This window comes from Sceloporus undulatus, chromosome 5 (assembly GCF_019175285.1).
Source record: "Sceloporus undulatus isolate JIND9_A2432 ecotype Alabama chromosome 5, SceUnd_v1.1, whole genome shotgun sequence".
NCBI lineage: Eukaryota > Metazoa > Chordata > Lepidosauria > Squamata > Phrynosomatidae > Sceloporus > Sceloporus undulatus.
The window spans coordinates 46,448,459-46,471,337 of record NC_056526.1 but is presented as its reverse complement, the minus strand read 5'-3'; the positions used below and the strand labels follow the sequence as shown (position 1 = coordinate 46,471,337).

The 22,879-nt window shown below is 39.4% G+C and overlaps 2 protein-coding genes across 2 annotated transcripts in view; both read right to left on the bottom strand.

Annotated features, from left to right (window-relative positions):
- Positions 1 to 14,870: 14,870 nt before the first annotated feature.
- CCER1 (coiled-coil glutamate rich protein 1) lies at positions 14,871 to 16,259 on the bottom strand. Its single transcript, XM_042470393.1, has one exon. The coding sequence runs from the start codon at positions 15,704 to 15,706 to the stop codon at positions 14,933 to 14,935; it is 774 nt and encodes a 257-aa protein (XP_042326327.1). The 5' UTR covers positions 15,707 to 16,259; the 3' UTR covers positions 14,871 to 14,932.
- Positions 16,260 to 20,790: 4,531 nt separating this feature from the next.
- EPYC (epiphycan) overlaps positions 20,791 to 22,879 on the bottom strand; it is a 29,137-nt gene continuing 27,048 nt past the window's right edge. Inside the window, exons 5-7 of the mRNA XM_042469452.1 lie at positions 22,287 to 22,382; positions 21,347 to 21,543; positions 20,791 to 20,990 (exon numbers count right to left, since the gene is read on the bottom strand). Of these exons, the coding sequence (XP_042325386.1) occupies positions 21,373 to 21,543; positions 22,287 to 22,382 (267 nt within the window). The 3' untranslated portion in view covers positions 20,791 to 20,990; positions 21,347 to 21,372. The remainder of the gene's footprint in view (positions 20,991 to 21,346; positions 21,544 to 22,286; positions 22,383 to 22,879) is intronic.

The following is a 22,879-nucleotide window of genomic DNA, read 5'->3' as shown; positions in this document are numbered from 1 at the left end:
GGAAAACTCTGCTACTGATCATGACTCAAACTCTATATTTAGTATAAAAGTTGTTCTTGTAAGTTTCCAAAAAGGAGAAAATTGTAGCATCAGAACCATGCAAGTAATTATAGGGAGATTTAATGGTCCATGAAGTTTTGCAGTAACAAAATTACTGTCAGAAACCAAATTTTCATTTTTATTCACTGCAGTGCTGTACCTTCTAGGCAGATCATCTCAGGTTACAAATGCCAAAATTCCATGGGATACACCCACACTTGTCAAGTGGAATCACAGTACTATAATTTGCAATGTGAATGGACCATTGATCTTAGACCTATGAACTAACCCCAGTTCATAGATGTTACAGATTCAGCACTTAAATTCTTCATTTTCCCCAAAGTACTGTGAAAATGATAACAACAACAAAAGATGGAATTGCATGCGCACATGCACATACATCTCTTGGGTCTCTCTTGGGTACATAAAAAGCATCACTTCAACTGTGTATGCATTTCTGTATTCTGATGTGTGCAGTGGATATATTCCATAGAATGGAATGAGATACACCCGAAGGCCACAGGTGATATTTATGTTACTCAAGCTGCAGTGCTAACCATGTTGTCTTGGTACATCTACAAAAGGATTTAATCAAAACTGGTTCCTCTTGGACTGATTTGGAATATGTGGAACGAGCCCTACCCCACAAATGGTAAATAGCTTGGTTTATACTCATAAAACAATCCAATTTAAGAGCGGATTAAACCAATCTCACCCACCTCCCATGAATCATTAAAAAATACTATCCAGATGCTGACTCATATCCTCCAACTGTTCTGATTTGGTAGGGGGCAGTCCTGATTTATCCTCTGCTGTCCCATTTTTTCAGATGGTTTTAAAATGTCTCAGTTTGTTTCTCCTTCTCCTCCCCCTTTTGTCCTTGGCTTATTTCAGTTGCTGCAAACTGAGTTAAAAGTGCAAAAGAAATTTCACATGTTTAACTCCGCAGGTTGGAGAGGAGAGGAGGAGGGAAAATCTTGCCCTTTCCAATAGATTCAAACAAAAGGAAACTGCTCCAGCCTCTCCTAGCTTGCATCTTGTTTCTTATTGTTAATGCTTGCCATCTTGAGCACAGTTTGACATTGCTTGGTCATGCATGTTCTTGTTTTCATTTGTGAAATGCTGGGAGATATGCTGACTGTGGTCCAAACCACACTGTGGAAATAATCCAGTTTGAGACTGGTTTAACTGCCCTACATGGCTTGGGCCCAGAGTACTTGAGGGAAGGCCTTCTTCCCAATTGTCCGTCCCACACACTAAGGTCCTCTGGAAGAAATCTACTACAGCCAAAAAAATCTAGGCTAACATCTGTCTCCCAGAGGGCCTTCTCTACTACTGTTCCTAAACTATGGAACAACCTGCCAGAGGAGATCCGTCACATTTCCACTCTGGCAGCTTTCAAGAAAGTACTCAAGACGGATCTCTTCCGGCAGGCCTTTCCAACTTAGTTACCCTCCCCAGATATAGAGATATTTGTCCCCTCATCTGTCTATTTCCCCCCGTCAATGTTTCTGCCTATTTTCTGTTTTTTCCATGTTTTTAATGTTTTTAATGTTATTACTGTTTAATTCTGTTTTAGTACTGGGAATGGGGGGTGGTGGTAGGTCTAGGGTTTGATTTTTTAACTCTATTGTAATTTGTTGTATTTTATTGTTGTAACCCGCCCGGTTTCTTCGTGATTGGGCGAGCTAGAAATAAATCTATTATTATTATTAATGCTAGGGAATTCTGGGGACTGTAGTTTTGTGAGACATTTAGGCTTCTTTCTCAGAGAGCTCTGGTGCAACAATAAACTACATTTGCCAGGATTCCTTAGCACTGAGACAGGACAGTTAAAGCAGTCTCAAACTGGATTATTTCTGACCAGAACATTAGATGAAGCTGAAGTCTGCTGGTTGAACTGCCTTTATCCTGACAAACTCCTCTCCTGTGAGCTAACTTTAGAGATTAAGTGGCAGAGGGAAGAGACAAAAAGGAGGATTGAGTAAGGGAGGATCCACTTATATCAGACCCAGCCCAAAAACACTGGCATTATAATTGCACAAGGTTAGGCCAGGGCAAGATACTCCTAAATCACTCCCAACATCCCTAGGTCGAAAGGAATTTAGATTCAGAACGGTCAGCTGCCCTAGTGTCAGCTTAGCTGGCTTTCAGCCACTTTGGTGACAGGCAACAAATGGGAACTGCATAGCAAAGCAGCCACCAGTTGTTTGCTGTGAGAGCCAAAAACCCATAGCAAAAGAAAACAGGTATGTGGGAATTTGGGGGAAAGAATACTGTGTGGGCACTTGCCACAATTCTGTAGAAATTACCTATGACACTTTTCAGTAGCATGCATATATTACTGTTGTACACTCTGTACAATATAGAGTCTATCAAGTCCATAGGAAATGGTAATGCCTGGAGACATATGAACATTACAGATGCTTAAATCATGCAGTTACCTATTGTACTTAAGATGAGATTAATTATTCAGTATTTGCATATCCTAGTCAAAGAAGCAAAACATGCTGATGGCTTAGAAAACGTAAATTGCATTTGGAATCTGGTTTTCTTAAACTGATGAAATATAGAAAGCCCAATGAAAGACAACAGGTGGGGTATGAAACATAACATCATATGTAAGTGTTCTGACACATATCTTTGATTACTTCAGTGTTTAATTTGTATTAAGTACCAGTTCCCTACTGAGTTTACATGCTGCTGTTGACCCGAAATTATACGGTTTGTTAGCATCCTATAATAGTGCTATCTGATATATAAAGTTCTATGGAACACTTCTACTGATTCCTTTTAATTACTTGTGCATTTCCCACCACAAAATAGTGTATTACCCTCTATTACCCTTGGTTGAGATTTCCCTACACATTCTCATATTTGTAGAGCTTATACAAACATTTCTGATATTTGCTGTGACACGTCTCAATACTAGATGAAAACAGCTATCTGAATCTTTAATTATTTAAAGAATTATCTTGAGGGTTGAGGGGAAAAACCCACCCTGCCAAACTCCTGAGACAAGAAATAAATAGCCTTTATATTATTTTGAAATAATTTCATAATTGAACATGTAATCCTTTCCTTTTACTTAGCTTTCATCTAAATAATCCTCTTTTTTCAACCCATGATAAGCTACCTTTTAAAGAACAGTTTGCATACAGAGCTTGAGTTCTTAGAAGGGGTTTGATCAGGAAGTCCAATTCTGCTGCTTCATTAAAAAGATAAAAAAGTTAAATATTGCCATTCAAAGCCAAATATCACAAAGACTGTTCACCTCTGCACTTGAATCGTGCATGATAGAAATGAAGGGATGAATAAGTTCCAGTTACATTGCAGCAATCATACATGCAACTCCTGTAAATCACTGCAGTTGAAGTTAAGGCTGTATATACAGAGACATACTTAATGTTAATCCTCAGACCTTGGAAGGGTAAGGACTGTTCATAATATTTTACCACAAGTATTTCTTTCTGTGAGAACTGTAAATGATTTTCCACATATGAATCTTGGGTGAAAATATACATAATTTCACAGTAGTAAATATGAGATACAGGATTTCTTCACCCATCCAGATCTTATATGAATGTGCTTCTTATTTGGTTCAGTACAGCCCAGTGTTGCTAATGAGGCCATACAAGTCATTAGGTTTCTCTCTTTCTTTTTTTAAATAGGAGTGACCTTTTCTCTCCCTCAACTCATAGACTGTACTATGAAGAAAAGAGCTTTGTGATATTTCCTACAGTGTCACTGGCTGTTCAAATGTGTTTTCAAATGAGTCCTTAAACTGGTTATCCCCTTTATTTTAGGCCAACCCCATTATTTATTATATGATGTGTTCATGATGAATCATCAGTGCATTTCAGTACAAACTCCTCCACTCTGCCAATTCACGGTAGCTTAAAAAAAGAAGTATAGGACAAAATGTTCTACTGAAAGAAAAATCTGTGATGACAGTCTTCAACAGGTCAGTCCTATACATGTCTGCTGAGAAAAAAAAAAGCAAGGTCTGTATTGTGTAGGTTTTTTGGTTGTTATATTGTTCCGCTATTGCTGATACATATTGCTTTTTGGTTTTCTCTTTACAGTTTCCCCATGCTTAAAGAAATGGATGTGCCATAGGTCAAGAGGCTACTGTTAGGACAGAATACAGAGATACAGAATGGTCTCCAATTGACAAGGAGGTCATGCAAGGCTATATTTTATTAACCTATCTGTTTAACTTGTATGGTAAATTTATAATATGTAAAGCACGATTAGACTAGGAGGAAGGAGGCATGAAAATTGGAGGAAGAAACCATTGAAGATAGGCAAATGGCAATATACCATTAGCAGAAAATATCAAAGACTTGGAATGATTAATGTGAAGTTGAAGGCTTTCATGGCTGACATCCATAGTTTTCTGTGGGGTTTTTTGGGCTATGAGGTTGTGTTCTGGAAGAATTTATTCCTGATGTTTCTCCTGCATCTGTGGCTGGCATCTTCAGAGGTTAGTGGCATGGAAGAGTGGGGGATATATATACTGGTGTGACCCTTGCTTGGGAGGAAGTGTGTTGGTCTGTTGTTGAATGGCAAGGCCTCAGGGTGGGAGGATATGTATGGTGGATGTGTGTCTATTTAATTAACGATCCATTGTCTGTGGGGAAACCCCCTGATCCTGGGTGGTGTTCATTTGCATGCATCGAGCCTTGATTTTGGTGTTCTTCAGGACTGATAGCCAAACTTTGTTTATTTTCAGTATTTTTTATTTCCTGTTGAAGTTATCCAGGTGTTTGTGGAGTTCAGTGGCTTCCCTGTGCATTCTTACCTGGCAGTTGTTGGCATGGTCCAGAATTTCAGTGTTTTCACATAGCGTTCTATGCCTGATTTTTCTGGCTAGCTGAGGCTGCAGTATCTCTTGCATTCTTTGATTCATGTTTGAATATCGTGCTTAGTGGTCCCTATGTAGAGCTGCCCACAGCTGCATATTACGCAGTAAATTCCTGCAGCAGTGAGAGGGTCTTTCCTGTTCTTCGCTGAATACAGCATTTGCTGGATTTTCTTAGTCATTTGGAGGCTGTGTTTGCTCATCAGTTTCCCTATTCTGTCCATGACTCCTTTGATGTATGGTAAAAATACCTTCCCTTTGGGTGGTTGTTTGTCTTCACTCCTGTGGTTTTTTCTGGGTCTGACTGCTGCAGGAGTTTACCACATATTGTGCAGCTGTGGGCAGCTCTACCCGGGGACCACTAAATGCAGCATTCAAACATGAATAAAAGAACATGAGAGATACTGTAGACTGAACCATCCAGAAAAATTGGCAATAGCAGAACACAAAAATAATTACCTCAGGTGACTAAGGGGCTATACAGACCACCCCAAAGGGGTAGTCTCCAGTCACCCCTGTACTGGCTGGATCGGGGCTTCAGCAACTTCATGCCATAGCCCCGATTTGGCCTCTAGAAGGCGCAAAAAGAAGCCGCAAAATGTGGCTCCTTTTTGTGACCTCCAAGAGGTGCCATAGTCATGGTGGCACAGCTTTATGATGCCCCTTTGGCACTGCATCATGTGGATGCAGCGCAGGAGTTGTGCTATGATGATGCATGCCATGTGGACTGGTGCGTGCCAAAATGGCACCCTGGGGGCAGAGTTAGGGCATCCAGCATGAGGATGCTGTTCCCTGACTCCACCCACAGGCCAGCACAAAGTGTTGGTCTGTGTAGGCCCTAACATAACTTTAAAATAAATGATGAATACATTGAAATAGTTCAAGATTTTTCATACTTTGGCTCAGTCACTAATCAGAAAAGAAACTTTGGTCAAGAACTGGAAGATTGGTGGCATATTTATATGGGTCAATTAAACAGGTTTCTCCCCAATTTCACTGCAACCTGCTTACTTGAGTATGAACTACCTTCACACTGTGAGGCCAGTTCCACATGAATCCCCCCTATCCCTGCCTAAAACTGGCTTTAAAAATTCTCACCGTTTGCTCTGGATTTCACAGGGGCCACAAGGGTGAGTAGCTCCCTCAGAAATCACAGTGATAGAGCCACCCATGTGATCAACACTGGGCATGTCTTTTCTGACTTCAGAAGGAGCAGTTTCAACCAGCAAACTGGTGGCAATGCTGGGAGGTACAGTGGGATGTGTGTGTAGACAGCTGCCCAGGGTCCTAGAGCAAAACTTGCCTGGCATCTCCCTTGAAGCCAAGAGGACTAAAATAAGGCTTTCATACTTTGGACATATCATGAAAAAACATGACACACTAGAAGAGACAATAATGCTTAGAAAGGTAGAAGGCAGCAAGAAAAAGATATAAATGTTCCAGATGGATAGATTCAATCAAGGAAGGCACATCCCTGAGTCTGCAAGAACTGAGCAGGGCTACTGATGACAGAGTGACTTGAAGGTCTCTCATTCATAGGGTCTTCATAAATTGAAGTCCATTTAATGCTAATTAACAACAAGGCCATGTACACTAAAAGTACAAAGTACAAAAAATATGTTCGTTGCACATTGCATGTTCATGGAATTTTGCAAAGGAAACAAAGGATACAGGACTGTCTCAAAGGCTTAAATAACCCTATTTGTGAGTGTGTGTATGAGTGAAATTGAATGCAGGGTGGGATATGTAGCGTCTTGGGTTTCCTCTTGTCTGATTCAAGTACATTATGGGACCAGCAATCATAAGTCATTTTATTTCTTTGGGAAGATGGGACTGGACAGTAATGGAGTCTTTGAAGGAAAAAATGTATGTCTACAAACAGCACATCTGGTAGGGTTGGGCAAAATCTCCTCTGCTCTGTTCAGTTTTGGGAGTTGTGTTGGAGCCATGAAGTCAAGGGTGTTTCCTAGTTTTATTGGATTTTTAAACTGCTGTCTTAATTAAGCATCACAAACATATATTTAATCTGGGGAGGGATAAAGCTGGCACCATTTAGAGAATCAGCAGCAGGGTAGCAGCTGTCACATTTGGGGAGAAATTAGTGTCCAGCCTTGCTCTCCTAATGATTCTTGTGTATTTCATGATATTTTAAATGTATTCTAAGCTGCCTCAAGAATTTCACTTAGTAGGAATATAATTATTATGTATATACATGAATTTTTATATACATATGCACACACATGCATGCATATGTATGAAGTTGTTGGCCTTGTGGTTTGGAATCAAGAAAGTGTTTCAGTAATAATTAAATCAAAATAATAATGAATAATATTAGTAACAATTATCAGTATACATAATAATAATGATGAATATCAAAGTCCTTTCCCAAATAACCATAGGGGAGTGGAGACAGGCTCCCAGTTTACCTGAGAGGGACATGAGGATGAATGGGGACACTGTTTCCATTACCTTGAAGCTAGTTAGGTTGAGGAGGGATGGGAATATCTACCTAGGCCAACATCTCTGGCTGTCCAAGGCTCATTCACACTACACATTTATAGCACTTAAACTGCCATGATTAGAATTCTCAGCCAGAGTGACTCTATGCCAGTTGAGAAACCCCAAGAATCCATAGGATGCTCCCCTGGCAGTTAAAGTGGAATAATCATGCTATAAATGTGTAGTGTGAAAGGGCTTCAGTTGGCCAATAAATCTACTGGAGACAGGACTTTTGGACTGAACCAGAGGCATCAAGTTTCCTCTCTGATCTGCCTGTAATAACACATAAACCATTCTACCCAGATAGTACAATCTTACTTGCTTGCTCACAAGAGTTTCTTTGCAAATCATTGCTGTATGTCCAGCTGTTTACATGCTAAGGTTCAAGCCCAGGGGTTGGCAACTGCCAGAGGCTGGGAAGAGGGTGCATAGATTCCATTCTGGGAGTGTTGCATCTCCATTGGCTCAGCTCTCCAACTCAGAGGAGGTTGATTTTATTCATTTGCTTGTTTGCTTCCAAATGGCAATATGACACACTAAGACATGGGGGGGTGGCTAGCACTTTTATCACATTTTAAAGTTTTGTAAAGCCTTTTTTATCCAGGAAGTGATAGACATCCTATTCCAATCATTTGTCCTACAGCCTGGATTTGGTCTAGGGGACTAACTAAAACCAACTAGTTACTTTTGAGGAATTAAATAATTTGCTTTTTTAAAATGGCAAATATAATAGAAATCAATTACTTGAGGGGGGGGGGCTTGAAAAAATAATAGAAAGTAACTGCTTTTTAAACTTCCATACCAAGCTGTGAGACTGCTCTCCAACAATAAGCAGGTCAACAGGCAGTGTTAATAGTCCCGTCAAATTTTTGGCCACCAGCAATAGTCTGAGGTGAGCCAGGAAGCAGGAGACATTGGGCTGAAGCCATTCATGAGGACTAGAACAATCAGAACTGAATAATAAAGAAAAACTGTTTTCTGTGAGAGGCTGAAGCAGCAGTGGTTTTTGTGAAAAAAGAAAAATGTGCTTGCAGCAAGGTGTTCCTGTTTTTGTTGTCTGGGCTTTTACACACCCATATGAGTTCTACAAGCACATTAATGACTTGTTCTTTTGCTCAATGTCCATAAATTTTATGTCACATAAATAACCTTTTGTGTGTGTGCATGCGCGTGTGCACATGTGCATGCATAAGTGCTATAGTTTCATACTTTCTCAACATTTGCCACTACTCTAACAATAATTCTAGCAACACATGTTTGCCTACATACACATGTAAACAAATTGTCACTACGTTTCATAAAAGCATAAACATTCATTGTTTTATATATATGTGTAGTTCAGTTTTTTTCAGAGACCTGCTCTAGATGTTTGCCTCCACACTTAGAGGGAATTCTTACACTCAGGTTGCATAGTGAATACTGTACAAGTTTTTTTTAGACTGAACGTATCTCTCGAATGTATCCATTAAACATATATGTTCTTATAAAGATATGATGGCTGCTGAACTTATTTTTTTTCTTTGGGAATAGCACGCCAAGTGGAAAAGATAATTACTGCACCCAGTTAACAGTCTTCTCTCTCCCTCCATGTACTCTTGTACATGTGCATATATGTGTGTGTATGTGTGGTTTTGGGGTAGCTATTATGAACTAGATGAAGCTTGATTCGTAGCTTAATTCAGTCAGTGTCTTCAACTTTCAGGGAATTTTCAGGTAGATTTACCTCAGAATGGTTCAGTTTAATTTTAAAGTTTAAATGTGAGTCCATTGAATGTAATTTGTGCCAGAGATTCACTCTCAGCCAATATACCGCATGGAAACTGCTTCAAGGATATGCTTCGTGCATGCACAACAATTGACAAATTTTCACATAAGCCATATAGATGGCTGAGAGCACCGGCATGAGGGTAGCGTGGGGGCATAACCATTTGGGCGATGCATGCCCTGATGCCCTCCATGTTGGGTCATGCCACCCATCCTCCAACGGTAGACATGTGCTACTTTGGTGCAGCATTTATACGCAGCATGCGGAAAAATACGAAAAGTGCTGCGGCGGTGGCAATGGCACATTTTTTTCCAGCTTTTAAAAAGGAATGCCATTTTGCGCTGTTTCTTTTAGAGCTGGCAAATGTCCAGATCGGGATCACAGCCCTGATCTGGTGCTGAAAAGGGTGGGTGTAAAGCTGCCACTTTGGGGGCCATCTGTAAAGCCCCTAACTGCATCTGGATCAGAAAAGGTGATTGTCTACCTGGTTCTTTATAATAGAAATTGATTTCTTCTTCATCATAATTGTTGGTAGGGGGCCACTTTGGAAATTATGAGCAAAGAAGTTCATCAGAATCTTAAAAAATGGCAATATGATACCCTAGAGACATAGGGGTTGGCGAGCACTTTTAATCACAATTTTAAGGTTTTGTAAAGCCTTTTTTTTTATATCCAGGAAGTGATAGACATCCTATTCCAATCATTTTTGTTTTGTCCCTACAGGCCTGATTTGGTTAGGGGACTAACTAAAACCAACTAGTTACTTTTGAGGAATTATAAAATATAAAATTGCTTTTAAAAATGGCAAATATATAGAAACATAATTACTTGGGGGGGAGGCTTGAAAAAATAATAGAAAGTAACTGCTTTTTAACAATTCCATACAAGCTGTGAGACTGCCTCCCAACAATAAGCTAAGTCAATGAGGCAATGTTAATAGTCTGGTCAAATTTTGGCCACCAGCAATGGGTATGGCCACCAGCCATACATAGGCTGAAAGATAATATAAATATACCAAAAACATTTCCATAACTCTACATTATAACCTAAGAAGACATTATAGATTAAATGCCCCGGATGACCATCAATCCATCACAAATTTATTTTTAATTTACTATTTTTTTTGAGAAACATTTACAATATTTCCAAGCTGATAATAACTACATCACGAAATCTCTATATATTTCAGTAGAAATTCAGTGGTATATCAATGTAATTTTAAATGAACATTAATTATCTCGTTCACTTCATTGTATTCCAACTTCTATCCAAACCCATACTCAAGGCACACTTACAACTGAAAGCAATACAGTATCAAAAAGTTACAGGTTTAAGCCATTGTATCTGAAGTCTATCAAAAGAGCCACATTCCACTGGTGGGAATACAGAATCAGGAACAGAGCTCAACAGCCAGATGATTTCTTGGCAATGTGTAAGTAGCAGGCACTCTTTGCAGCTCACTAGCAAAGATCCACACACAGTCACAGTTGAAATGAGCAGACACAAAAAGAGGGGCTGCATCCAGTTCTCTTCCTCCTGTATCTTTCTCCCCTAAAAATGAAGTATGTCCTCCACAACGCTGCAAGAATTATATCACTTCAGGTACCCACCCCCCATCGGCTAGCTGCCATGACCCATCCTATGGAAAAGCCTAGGGTTTTGTAGTCTGGAAAAGAGTAACTAAAAATTCGCTTCCAGGAAGTGCTAGAACGGTAGTTTAAAGGAACATCGGAACAAAGAGTCTAAAATCTTTCCTAAACTACATAGCCCGACAACTCTCAAAAAAAAAAAAAAAAAAAATTGGTGGAACCACACGAATTTAAAATAAAATAGCTGCGCATAAAGCTGTTTTGAGTTTATCATAGGAAAGAGGTAAAAGCTGTGAAGAACTGCAAGAACAGGTGTGTGGTCCGACAAAACTGCAAACAATGGTAGCAGTTTTGCACAGCACTTTAACAGCCATAGCTCCATTCCAGAATCCCTGGAATTAGTAATTGATAAAGTAATAATATCATAATATAATAATAAGAAAATAATAATAAAATTGATTTTTATCCCACCTCCCCAAAAAATGAGTGACCAGCTTACAATAAGAATAAAATTCAATACCAAACAACAGTTCTAATAGTTTTGTAGAATCCGGTAGTAAGAGACTATAAGATACTCAGAGGAGTGAACTAATGCATCTCGCAACATAGAAGTTCTAAGTACATGGTACCACCGGGATAACGAAATCACCGTGTTACGAATTCGTCGGGATAAGAAAAAAAAATAGGAAAAAACGGTTTCCGGGTTATCGTTTTTTTTTTTCGTCTTACGAAAATTTTTTTTGGGCTTTTCGGTCGCTTTTTCGCACGAAATCGCGGCTTACACGCGAGCAGGCTGATGTGGCGTTTTTGGCTACGAAATCTTTCGGGTTACAACTGCGCCGCGGAACGAATGACATTCGTAAACCCTGGTACCACAAGGTATTACCACACAGATAATAAATTCCAAGTTTCCACACAAGGTGGAACCATGTTAGTTAAAAATGGCAGCAAATGTCCAGAGCGGGCACATGTGGACAACTTTTGTCTTAGGAGTATGTGTTGCGGAACTTGTTTATACCCGCGCCCCCACAACACATCACACACCACACAATTAACTAGCTTTTAAGCACTAAGGATCAGAACCACTTATGCGTTATCCAAGCACTCTTCTAGGATGTCACTTCCAGGTTAAATGGTAGACACCTAAACTAAAGTGTTAGAATGCAATCATAAGATTGCTTTACAGCAAAGTGCCCCTTAGGATTGCCAAATCTTTTTCTCTAGAATGAAAAACATGAATAGGAATTGATTTTCTATTGTGGTGCAGTTACTGAAATACAAAGACATCACTACACTCCCCTACAGAAAGATTCTCTTTTACAATTTATGTCCCTCACAACAGGTCCAAGTAATTATATATAGCTCCAAGCCACAACCGGGAATAAGATTTTGCGTCCTGTGATAGGGACAAGAATGAGATACACAGACTGATTATGGAGCTTGTACAGATACCTCACATTGGGAATACGTTGGGGCATTTTTATTATTGTGATGTTAGTAATCTTGTGTTCTCTACAGAGAAACCTAAAACAAAAATTTAGTAAAATCTCTGAAAAGTAGTCCAGAGAAAAAAACTACTCCACTGAAATATCACTGGCCAGGAAGAGAGAGTGTGACAGCCATACATAGGTGTAGAAACAAAATACAGCGAAACTCTGGATGTTACTTTTCTCCAAATGTAGTACAGTTGTCAGGTCAAACAACGTTTCCAAAATTATGTAAATGCCCTAGTGTTAAGTAATATAATTTGGAAGAAAGGAAAGAAGATGTAATGGGTGTTTAAAAGCAAATCTTGTAAATGGTTTTTGGTTTGTTGTTTTTAAATTGCACTTTCATGCTTAAAATGGAATCTCGACTTATGACACAGATCAGAAATAAAGTGATCCTTCCATTCATATCCCTGAACCACAAACACATCTGATCTCTTCTCCTCACACACTTGTTCCAACTTGCGTTCTTTTTGTCTCTCATCCTGAAGGACACTTCTCCGAGAATGTACTTCAGTAATATTCGATGGAAACAGATGTATGTTTAAATCAAAGCAACATCCATTGAATCATTAGGAATCAGATTCTTCTCAACTTGATTCCGTTGATCTCAACAGGACTACAACTGGGATGGAATTGGGAATTTCCAGTCTGCACCTGAAACAAAGCCAACTAGCATGTCCTAGCCAGCCCCACCCAAGCTGCCGCATTTCCTCAGAACCTTATTCCCTTTCCCCTGCCCCCAGGAAAAGAGGGCAGCCAATGTACGTTACCTTTTTGGTAAGTCCAGCGGCTCAGCTCAGCTATGGAGAGAACTGGCAGAAGGAATAGCTTCCCCTCATCGCATGGAACAGCTGAGAAGAGAAGGCTGGGAAGTGTAATCAGCCTCATTTCCAACACCTGCTGCTTGTACTGTGTCATAATACTCAAGGGCTATTTGGCAAGCTTAGGGCTATTTGTGAATTAGCTCTTACTGTGCTATATGTACAGGATTTTATTCAGGGTGACCAGATGTCCCCCTTGTGTAGGACATGCCCTAAATTTCAAACTTCTGTCCAGGAGGAATTTCAAAACGTCCTCCATTTTTACTATGACTAAGTATAGCAATAGCAAGTACATTTCTATACCACTTATCAGTGCACTTATGCACTCCCTAAGTGGTTTACAATGTGTAAGCTAATTGCCCCCAATAAATTGGGTACTCATTTTACCAACCTCAGAAGGATGCCAGGCTGAGTCAACCCAGAGCCCCTGGCTGATACTGAACTCACAACCTTGTGGTTTGTGAGTGAGTGGTTGCAGCATGGGCATTTAACCACTGCGCCACAAGGGCTCCTATGAAGCATGAATTTATATTTATATTAGTGTTTTTAGCTTTTATTTTGTAATGTGTTCCATTTTCATTGAGTGTCCTTTATTTTGTGGTGCCTTGTTCTCCTTTGCAGTTTGGACATCTGGTCACCCTGAATTACATATGGGAAGACCAATAAGGGGTGTACAGTATTTTCTTATTTCTGGCACTTCTAAATTGTCAGGGATACACCAAAATAGTGAGAAATACATATACTGTGTTCATACAGGCCAGCTGGGTTTGAATGCACTGAAGAGGGCTGAAATCTCTCACCAAACTTTGCAGTCTCTTTTCCTAGGTAGAATATTGTGTGTATGTCTGCTGAAGACAGGATATTAAAAAAAATGGGAGAGAGTTCCTAGACAACTTTTACACATTACTCAGTAGTTGCTAATTTATTTCCCATATAATTTCCCTATCTCAGGACTATTGTATCGAAAAAGTGTCCACCCTCAATAACAACTATGATTCCTCTTCCCTCTTGTTCTTTGGAACACGAAGTTTGAGTAATGAAAATGATGGTTACTAGTTAACGTGAGGTATGAGGAAGGTTTAATAGCGTCTTCACCCAGTTACAGTTCTCAAATGCAAAAAATGGGAGATGATTTCACATACTCCTGTCTCCCTTCCTGACATCCACACCAGAGGCTGAACTTTTCCCATTTTGAAATTATGATCCAGTCCTACAGTAAATATTTGAAAGCAGAAGGTAAATTGAAGAAGGAAGACTCAACAGCATTTTTAAGAGATTAAAATATTTTCCCTGTCCCAACATCTGTTTTGATAATGAGACAGGGCATACATGCCCCAGGAAAGAGATAACCAAAACTTTCTACATTTGTACATTAGGGAAGGGGGGTGATTTATTTTTTTTGATAAAACAAAATTTAAACTATATTTAGAGAAATAAAGTACAATCATATAGGTATTTGACTGTGGCTCTACAACCTTGGTGACTGTGTTATATGTACTTTCTCGGGAATAAATTCCACCAAATATACTGGATACCCATGTGATTCCTTTATGGTACCTTCATCCCAATGGATCTTGAGCATTCCCAGATGTCTACCAATGATCCAAAATCAGTTAATGATTTAACTGGACCATGCAAAATATCCAGTAGGACTTAATGGGCTCAAGTGATTTCCCATATCTACGCTGAAATGAAGAAAAAAAATTGGATTTGAGTATCCTCTTAGACTCCTGAAACTCATTAAAAATAGGAATTGCACTAAGGAACTGCAAAACAGAGTTGAGAGAGCAGAATACACTTTATTTAAGTATCTGGGCATCAGAGTCTATTGATGAGTCCAAACTCTGTGTGCTCCTGTCACTGTTTCATGGCTCACATGAAATGTTAACTTGAGATTCCAGATCAATATTTTCACATCTTTGGCTTGTCCAATTGCTCTCATTTTCTCCATCCTCCTCATCCTCTTCTTCTGTGAGAATGTTGCTCTCAGGGGTCATAGGTGAAATGAGGGCCATGCAACTGCTACTTGCTGAGACTATGCTGCATATGTCATCTTCTCTGAAGAACTGTCGTTCTGTTTTCTCTTCATCTCTTTTGCTTGCAGCAGCAGCTGCTTCTTCTTTCTTCTGCAGACGCATATCTTCATACACTTGATGCATGATGAACTGAGTTGTGTTCCTTGGGGCACGCATTCCTGGTGCTCTCCACCCACAGAGGTTCATGGGGCGCAGTCGTCCCTTTACAGCTGCATGCATGAATGCCAACAAACGCTGCCTTCTGAAGTATCGCTTCCGATAATAGTGCCGCTGGTGGCTTTGATAGTTACTACAGAACCTGGAGGGCCACTGGTGATCTGCAGGAGAAGAATGATTTGTTTGCTTCTTCTTATATGATCTCTTTCTCTTCCAATAGCCTCCCTTTCTCTTCCATGGTCTACCACTCCTAGAGAAATTATAATTCCTCTGTCTCGAAAAGTGATGACTTCTAGGCTGATAAACTTTGGTGTAATGATTGTGATGAGACATTCCTGAGTTGTTTCTTCCAGCATTTAAGGTCCTCCCTGACATGACAGGCCACTGATTTGTATACCCTTGTTGAACAGACAACTGCTGATAACACTTCCGTCCCTGTCTCCACATCTTATTAGGAGATGAATGGAATCCCTGTTCCAAGAAAGACCTCTCTATCTTTTGTACTCGCTGTTTTCCCAGGGGGTTCTTCTTCCTCTGTGTCCACTGCTTGTACTCTTTGCTATTGCTATGCAGTACACCCCTGCTGCCCTTAAGCAGTTGGGCATCTGCCTGATTTTCTAATAGCTTTCCTTCAGGTCTTTCTCTTCGTCTCCCTACTTTGTAGCCTTTATGCCTTTTTCTTGACACTTTTGACAAAACAATTAAACGCTGGTGTGAGCTGCTGCTTCAGCCCAGATACAGAAGGTCATGGTTGTCCTACCACTGCGGGTGGTGACTTCCGTTCCTCTAGGGAGCCCTGTACAGATTGAATAAAGCATCCCTATCACCCTGGGCAACGGAGAACCAATCATAAAGCAATGGGTGGGGCTGTTACTGGACATTCCATTGGCTTTTAAACCCACAGAGGGTTGTGTTAGGTGTTCTTTTGTGAGAGATTTTGTAGGAGCAATGACTTTTCTTCATCTTAGGTCCCAACAGCACATACCCGCTATTGTGGCTATATGGATCTATAGTTTTAGACAGATAACTTAAGCTAGACAGTTTCAGATATTTTAATGTAATAATGATGGCACTGACCAATCCCAATATGACACCATTATGACTTCTACATAAGTTGTTGCCATGGATGAGTAATGAAGCCATGATGCCTAGGATCTCAGTGACATCCAGACTCTAGGCCAACAGTCAACTTTTTCTATTTTCTAGTTTTTAAAGTGTATCATATTGCAGCGTTCAAAACACTCTATAAATATAGATAAGTATTGTCATTTCTGTTTCTCTCTCTAGTGATTTTCCTTTCCAAATCATACAGACAGAGAACAAATTGCTCAGGACCCCATAATTACTATTTCACATATGCCCCCCCCATAATATACAACAGTTAAATGTCAGGAGAAGTTACTATTTTTAATAAGGGACACCATTTTGCTATGTCATTATATTTAATGGGACTTGAGCATAAATGGATTTTGTTTATCCACGGGGATCTTGGAACCAAACCCATCGTATAACAAGGATCCACTGTACTATCTCCTGACATTTAAATCCTCTGTTTGAGTATCAGGCATTCTTGTCCTCCAAAATATTCTAAATACATTACACTCTTATTGGTGTATGCTACAAATCCGCTTCTTAAAGCTGGTGTTTGACCATCAAAAAGATCGTGAGTTGCTGGAAACACCATAAAGAGGGTAGTCGTTAGTTTATCAACAGTTATGAACAGAGGGGGAAAGCTTCTATAACATTGAAACTTATTAAGTGAAAACCAAATGAATATAACATTGTTCCTTTCAGCAGGAAGAGTCACAAAAAGAGCTGCCTGAAGTGAAGAAATAACTGGAGTGGTGTGTCTGAATCCTTCCCACCTACCACTACTTTGCTTTAAATTCCCCACTCAGATGCCTTTCCCCCTTTGGAATCAAAATAATAATAGATTATATTTGATTCAAAGAGCTGTTACATGCCCAAAAGATACATCTGTCCACCATAATTTTTTTGCCAATCAGGTAAGATTCAATTGAACGCACACTGTCAAGGGGTAAATCTACTCCACGCCTCAGATTCTGAGTCCCCAGGAATAAGTAACAGATTTATCCTCCCAGCAGTTTAACGGCCACTACGTTCTCAAACAAAATGCTTCCATACACTGTTACAGGGAGGGCAGTCTTTCCCCAACTGTATTCCATTGTAAACTCTGTTTGAACTTAAGTTTCAGAAACAGGACTTAAATAAATGAAGGTTCTGGTCTAGTGTCCTGTATGGATTCTTATCACAAGACTGAAAAGAGTGATCAGTTGGAAGGATAAGGAATTCTCTACTGTCATTCTTTTTTCCAGTACTGGAACTGTCACGTATCAGATACAGGCAACAATTTTCTGCCTTGCCTTGTTTCATTTCCTGATGTTTAAAGAATATAAAAAGCATGATAATTTGTTTACACTGAGGCAGAGGACCTTCAGATAGAATCAGCATGTAGTTGGTTTGGTTATCAAGCTTTTAAAAAGTGCACACAAAGGAGCTTATTGCTGAACTTCAAAACCGGATCAATCATCCCAGGCTGCAATAGGGATTTGGGACGGAGGTGGGGATTTATCACATGCTAAATCACCACTTAATTCTGCTGCCATCAGCCAAGGTCCTAGCCACATTCCGCCAGCAGCTTTTTGAAGCAGAAAGTGTCTGACTTGAAAGTGAAAAGTCTGGTGGAGCATGACTGGACTCGGCTGGGATCCAGGCTGATGGTGGGGTGGGATTAGGGTCAATTTAGCATGCAATAACTCTGTCTACATCCAGCACCCTGCTCCAGCCTGGGAGGCTTGAGACAGTCTAAAGTTCATCTGATAAGCTCCAAAGATTCATCTGTTACTGTAACACTTTGGTAAGGGATTTTATACATCTCAACACATGATGGCAGTAGTGGCCTAAAAAATATGAAATGAAGGTGAGCCGATTTTCAACTAAGTCCTTTTTACAACAAAATCCACAAAAGAGCAATACCATTTTTGGCCAAACAAAATTTTAAAACAGAACAAAACAAAAAAACCTCCCCAACAACATTATGTCATTTGAGTTTTCAAAGCTTCACTAGCTTCTACACAGCAAAGATGTTAAAATCAAACAGAGAAGAAAGTATGTTAAGTCTACATTTCGTCTCAGATATTATTCTATTGTCAGTTAAGATGTATTGAGGATGTCAATGCAGGCAAAGGAATTCCCCTTCTTGGCCATGTGGAGACTAGGGACAAAGGGTAATAAAAGAGAGGTAAATAAAAATTCACCTCCATTAGAAACAGAAAAATAACTTCCTTGAGAACCAGGCCACCCGTATCCTTGCAAAGCTAACAGCCTCTTTCTTAGGCAAAGGGCATAACATTTCTCAAGAAGTCTTTCTAGTATTACATCTGGAAAACTTTTAGTGCTGTAGGATAAAAACTAAACACTTTATATTTCCATCTCTCTTTTCATGATCGGTTGATAAAGGCTCAGGTCCTGGTTTTAACTGCTCCAAAGTTGTTTCATGAAAATGTAGAATAAGAAGAGAGTAAGAATGATGTGCTTAGATATCATAATAATGTAAATCCCTCCTGTAAATAGCATTTTTAAAACCCCCATATTTAGTCATACATACTGTCACTTATGCAGCTTTGTGACACCATCATGTTCAGGGTTTTGGTATGAAAAAGAGGTGTATCTTACCTACTAAAGGCAAAGTATTATAGTAATCATCTCCGCTCTCCTCTCTCTCTCTCCGTCTCTATTTCTTATTCATAGGCAGCCAAAGACACAGTTCCAGTAAGCCTAAGGTTGGGCTCATGTGATCCACAGAGGTTTTTTAGACTGCAAACCCCAGCATTGCTCACCATTGACTACCACTAGCTGGACCTGGTGGGCTAAAGGGGCAATTTTTGTCTTGCGTCGAGGGTTGGAGTGTGCTTGAAAGAAGTCATTTTCCAGGAAATATTGTGATGTTCCATCTGAATTTTTAATGGGATCTAGAGGGTTGGGATTCTTTGATAACAGAAAAAGTGGGTCGAGGCACTGGCATTATATCCTTCCTTAGCCCAGGCTCTGCTTCCTTTTTGTATGACTGGATATTGTTCAAGGGACAAACTTCATGCTTGAAGCTTGGCACATCACCTTTTAAGTTTGACTGGGAGCATGGTTATTTTGTCAAGCAGATGATAACAATCAAAAGACCTTATTTATCAGTTTCCATCTTGTCCCTGACACTTAGTTGATAGGAGCTGACTATCCTGAAGAAGGCTTCATCACTTTCTATATACATAAACAAGAGAGTACCCTGGTCCCCATGTCTTAACACAATGAAAACAATGTCTTGATACTTATTTACAATTCATTCCCATGAGTTCTTATGTGATCTTCTGATGGGCACCAAGACACATCAGTCCAGTACCAAGTATCACCTTGTATTTCTTGTAAAATATAATCCTATAAGCTACTAAATAAAATAAATATGTTAAAGTTGCCACAATGCCTATTTCAACATTAGGTGTGAGACAAATCCTCCTGTTCCTGTGGATTAAGAGGAAGAAAACATAAAAAGGAGACTACCAAGCCCTACTCTTGGGGCTGCCCTGGGAGTTTTGCCATCACTTTTAGTCCTGAAATTTGGGAGGTCTTTGGGTCTACCTTCCAGCAGATGGCCAGATGAGGAATAACACAGCTATTGATTTGCTCTCAGGGCACAGACGTTTGCCCAGGGAAAAGGTGAGGAAGTCAAGACAAGATCACCTGCCTCAGCTGATCCCACACTAGGTTTCTCCTGCATCTTGCTTGTTTCCAGGTTCAACGCAATTAAATAGGCTCTAGGTTAAATAAAGTGGTCCTTATTCAACCCAGCTTGCAGTGTTTGGTCTCATTACTCCATGATTGGTCAACACATGTGGTAAACAGATGCATGAAGGGACAGACACCATAGATTGTCTGCTTGTTAAACATTTGGTGGCCGTGGCACCTAGTTTGTTGGTTTGCAATGTGTGAAATTTCCATTTTATGCACTAGTGTATTTCAAGAAACTACTTGTGGAGGAAGCACTTGTAGAAATGTCTTTCGTAGTCAAAGATCCTTGAGGTGGATATTAGAAAGTGGCATGCTAGTGAGGAATGTGTGTGAGTGAGTGAAAATATGGATCAAGTGACAGGGATAAGGTATTTCTACGGATGTTCACTTAAACATATTCTAAGAAATAGTGTTTCATCTCTGAACATTCTGCCATCCCCATGGCATTATCAAAATATATGAATAGCAACATCCCATACAGTTTCTTCAAAATACCCACCATATCTCTTCAATTATTTCCATAGTATCTGGATTATTGAACACTTTTGAAAATACCATTTTAACAGAAGTATTTTGTTGCTGCTCTGAGACAGATGACAATCTTAGCAGAATTTTTTTTTTAAAAAAAGCAGAAATTTGTGTTGCTTTGCTGTTATCTTGCCCAATAATTAGTATAAAAACACTATACCTTCTTAAGTATACTTTTATTTATTTGTATAAGTACAGTTTCCACATTTCCTCTCATGCAAGGCAATATTAATATATTACAGAAGAGTATATTTATATTTATTATCAATATTTCATAAAATAATCTAATTTCCCATCTGGTTGCTATCTGTAAGAAGCAGGCTACTGGACTCTCTGGACTGTTGGTCTCTTGCAGCAGAACTAAGATTCTTGTGATGGGATAAATGTGGGAAAACCCTTTCATCTATTAGAAAGAGAAACACAGAATATAATTAAGAACAAGGTAGCATGGACTACCTTTACTGTATACATTCATTTTTATTATCTATTAAAATAGATAGAGTTAGAAATCAGGAATAATTAATATCCATCATCTGTCATTCTTAACACCTAATCTGTATATATTTTCTGGTTTTACCATCAACTAATCTGTATTGATTAAAATACTATATAGATACATGCTATACTTTAGAGGATTAATTTATATTCATAATTGTATGTTATGATTGTCTTTATCCCTTATTTTACCCCAAGGGACCCATAATTACTTTGAGCTTTTAATAGTAATCATATGTTTACTTGCAAAAGAAATTATGTTACCTGACATTTTTTATTACTGTTCCAAGTTAAAAAAGGCTCCCAACAGGCAAACGAGGAAGACACATATAGGCATAAGGGGTTTTGCTCAGATTAATAGGATTGCCATCTAGCCTGATGTCTTCAAGAGATTTACGGATATATGAATAGTCTTTCATTTTGCAGAAAGTATCTTCATGCATTTCTTGTATGTTGTTGTTCTAAAAAGAAAAGTGAAATGTCTATGAAAACTGAAATTCCGTTTATACACTCTCAATCATATGAGGGAAAGATGGGCAAAGTCCAGCCTCAAACTAAACAGAAGGTGCCCAAAGACATGGAAGGAAAGAAAAATAACCCCTCACTAACAAACACCCCAGATGTCTCAATTTTCTTGTGAAGTTGCTCTCAAAATGGTGATAGGAAGGAACTGCACAGGAAAAGGAGGTATTTAGGATTGTTGAGGGCATGCATCCTCTTGGGAGCATCTAGTAGGAACTGGCCCCTGTCCATGCCTTTGACACACCTATGTTAGTGTGTGAGTAAAGACATAATAATGATATAGTTAATAACAACACAAGGCAGATTGTGGTGCTCCCATCAATACAGGCTCTTTCCTCACAAAAGCACACAATCTTGCCACCATGAAAGGTTTCCTTTTTGATAGATGCATCTAATTTGGGATGCTACTATAGTGTCCTTTTCTAATTAACACCCCTCTGTATATATATCTAGGCTGCATCTACAATGTAGACTTAATGCAGCTTGACACCACTTTAACTGCCATGTCTCAATGCGATGGAATTCTGAGATTTGCAGTTTTGTCTCTCAGAGGGATCTGATGCCCAACAAACTACAAATCCCAGGATTTCATAGGATGGAGCTATGAAAGTTAAAGTGGTGTCAAACTGCATTAATTCTGCAGTGTGGAAGCAGCTTACATTTTATGGTAGTTGTTACATACCTGAAGATGAAGTGACTGGAGACCTTCAGGGAGTGGAATTGGGATGTGATCCAAGTTGTTATCAGTGATATAAAGATGATGCAAGTCCAACATATCCTGAGGAAAATAAACCAACAAACAAACATGATTTCAGTTTCACTGAATATACATTGATTTTTAATATATGGAGTGAAATCTGTTTCTTTCAGAGCCTCAGTGAGTATCCAAGTCACAATTCTGTGGAACCTTCTTCCTAGTGGCATTATTTGCTTGTTGCATTAGCTTGCAAACCATTTTACAGAAATCCAGAAGTGAAATAAACTGTCTTGCCAACTTTGGACCATAGGACTTGAAACTGAACTTGCCTTAATTACATTTCACTGCATCTTGCAGCAAAATCTCATTCCCATAGAATGAAAGACAGGACCATACCATTGTGAACCCTGTGCAATGGTCCCACTGCTTGTTCCACTTATGCAGTGGTCCCAATGGCACAGATAGGACAATGCTCCCCTTCTAGAAATACAACCCTTGCACAATGACTACATTATATGAGAGGACTGTGCAGTCCTTGGTGCTTTACAGATTGCCCAAAAGGGTGGTCTGCCGGCACC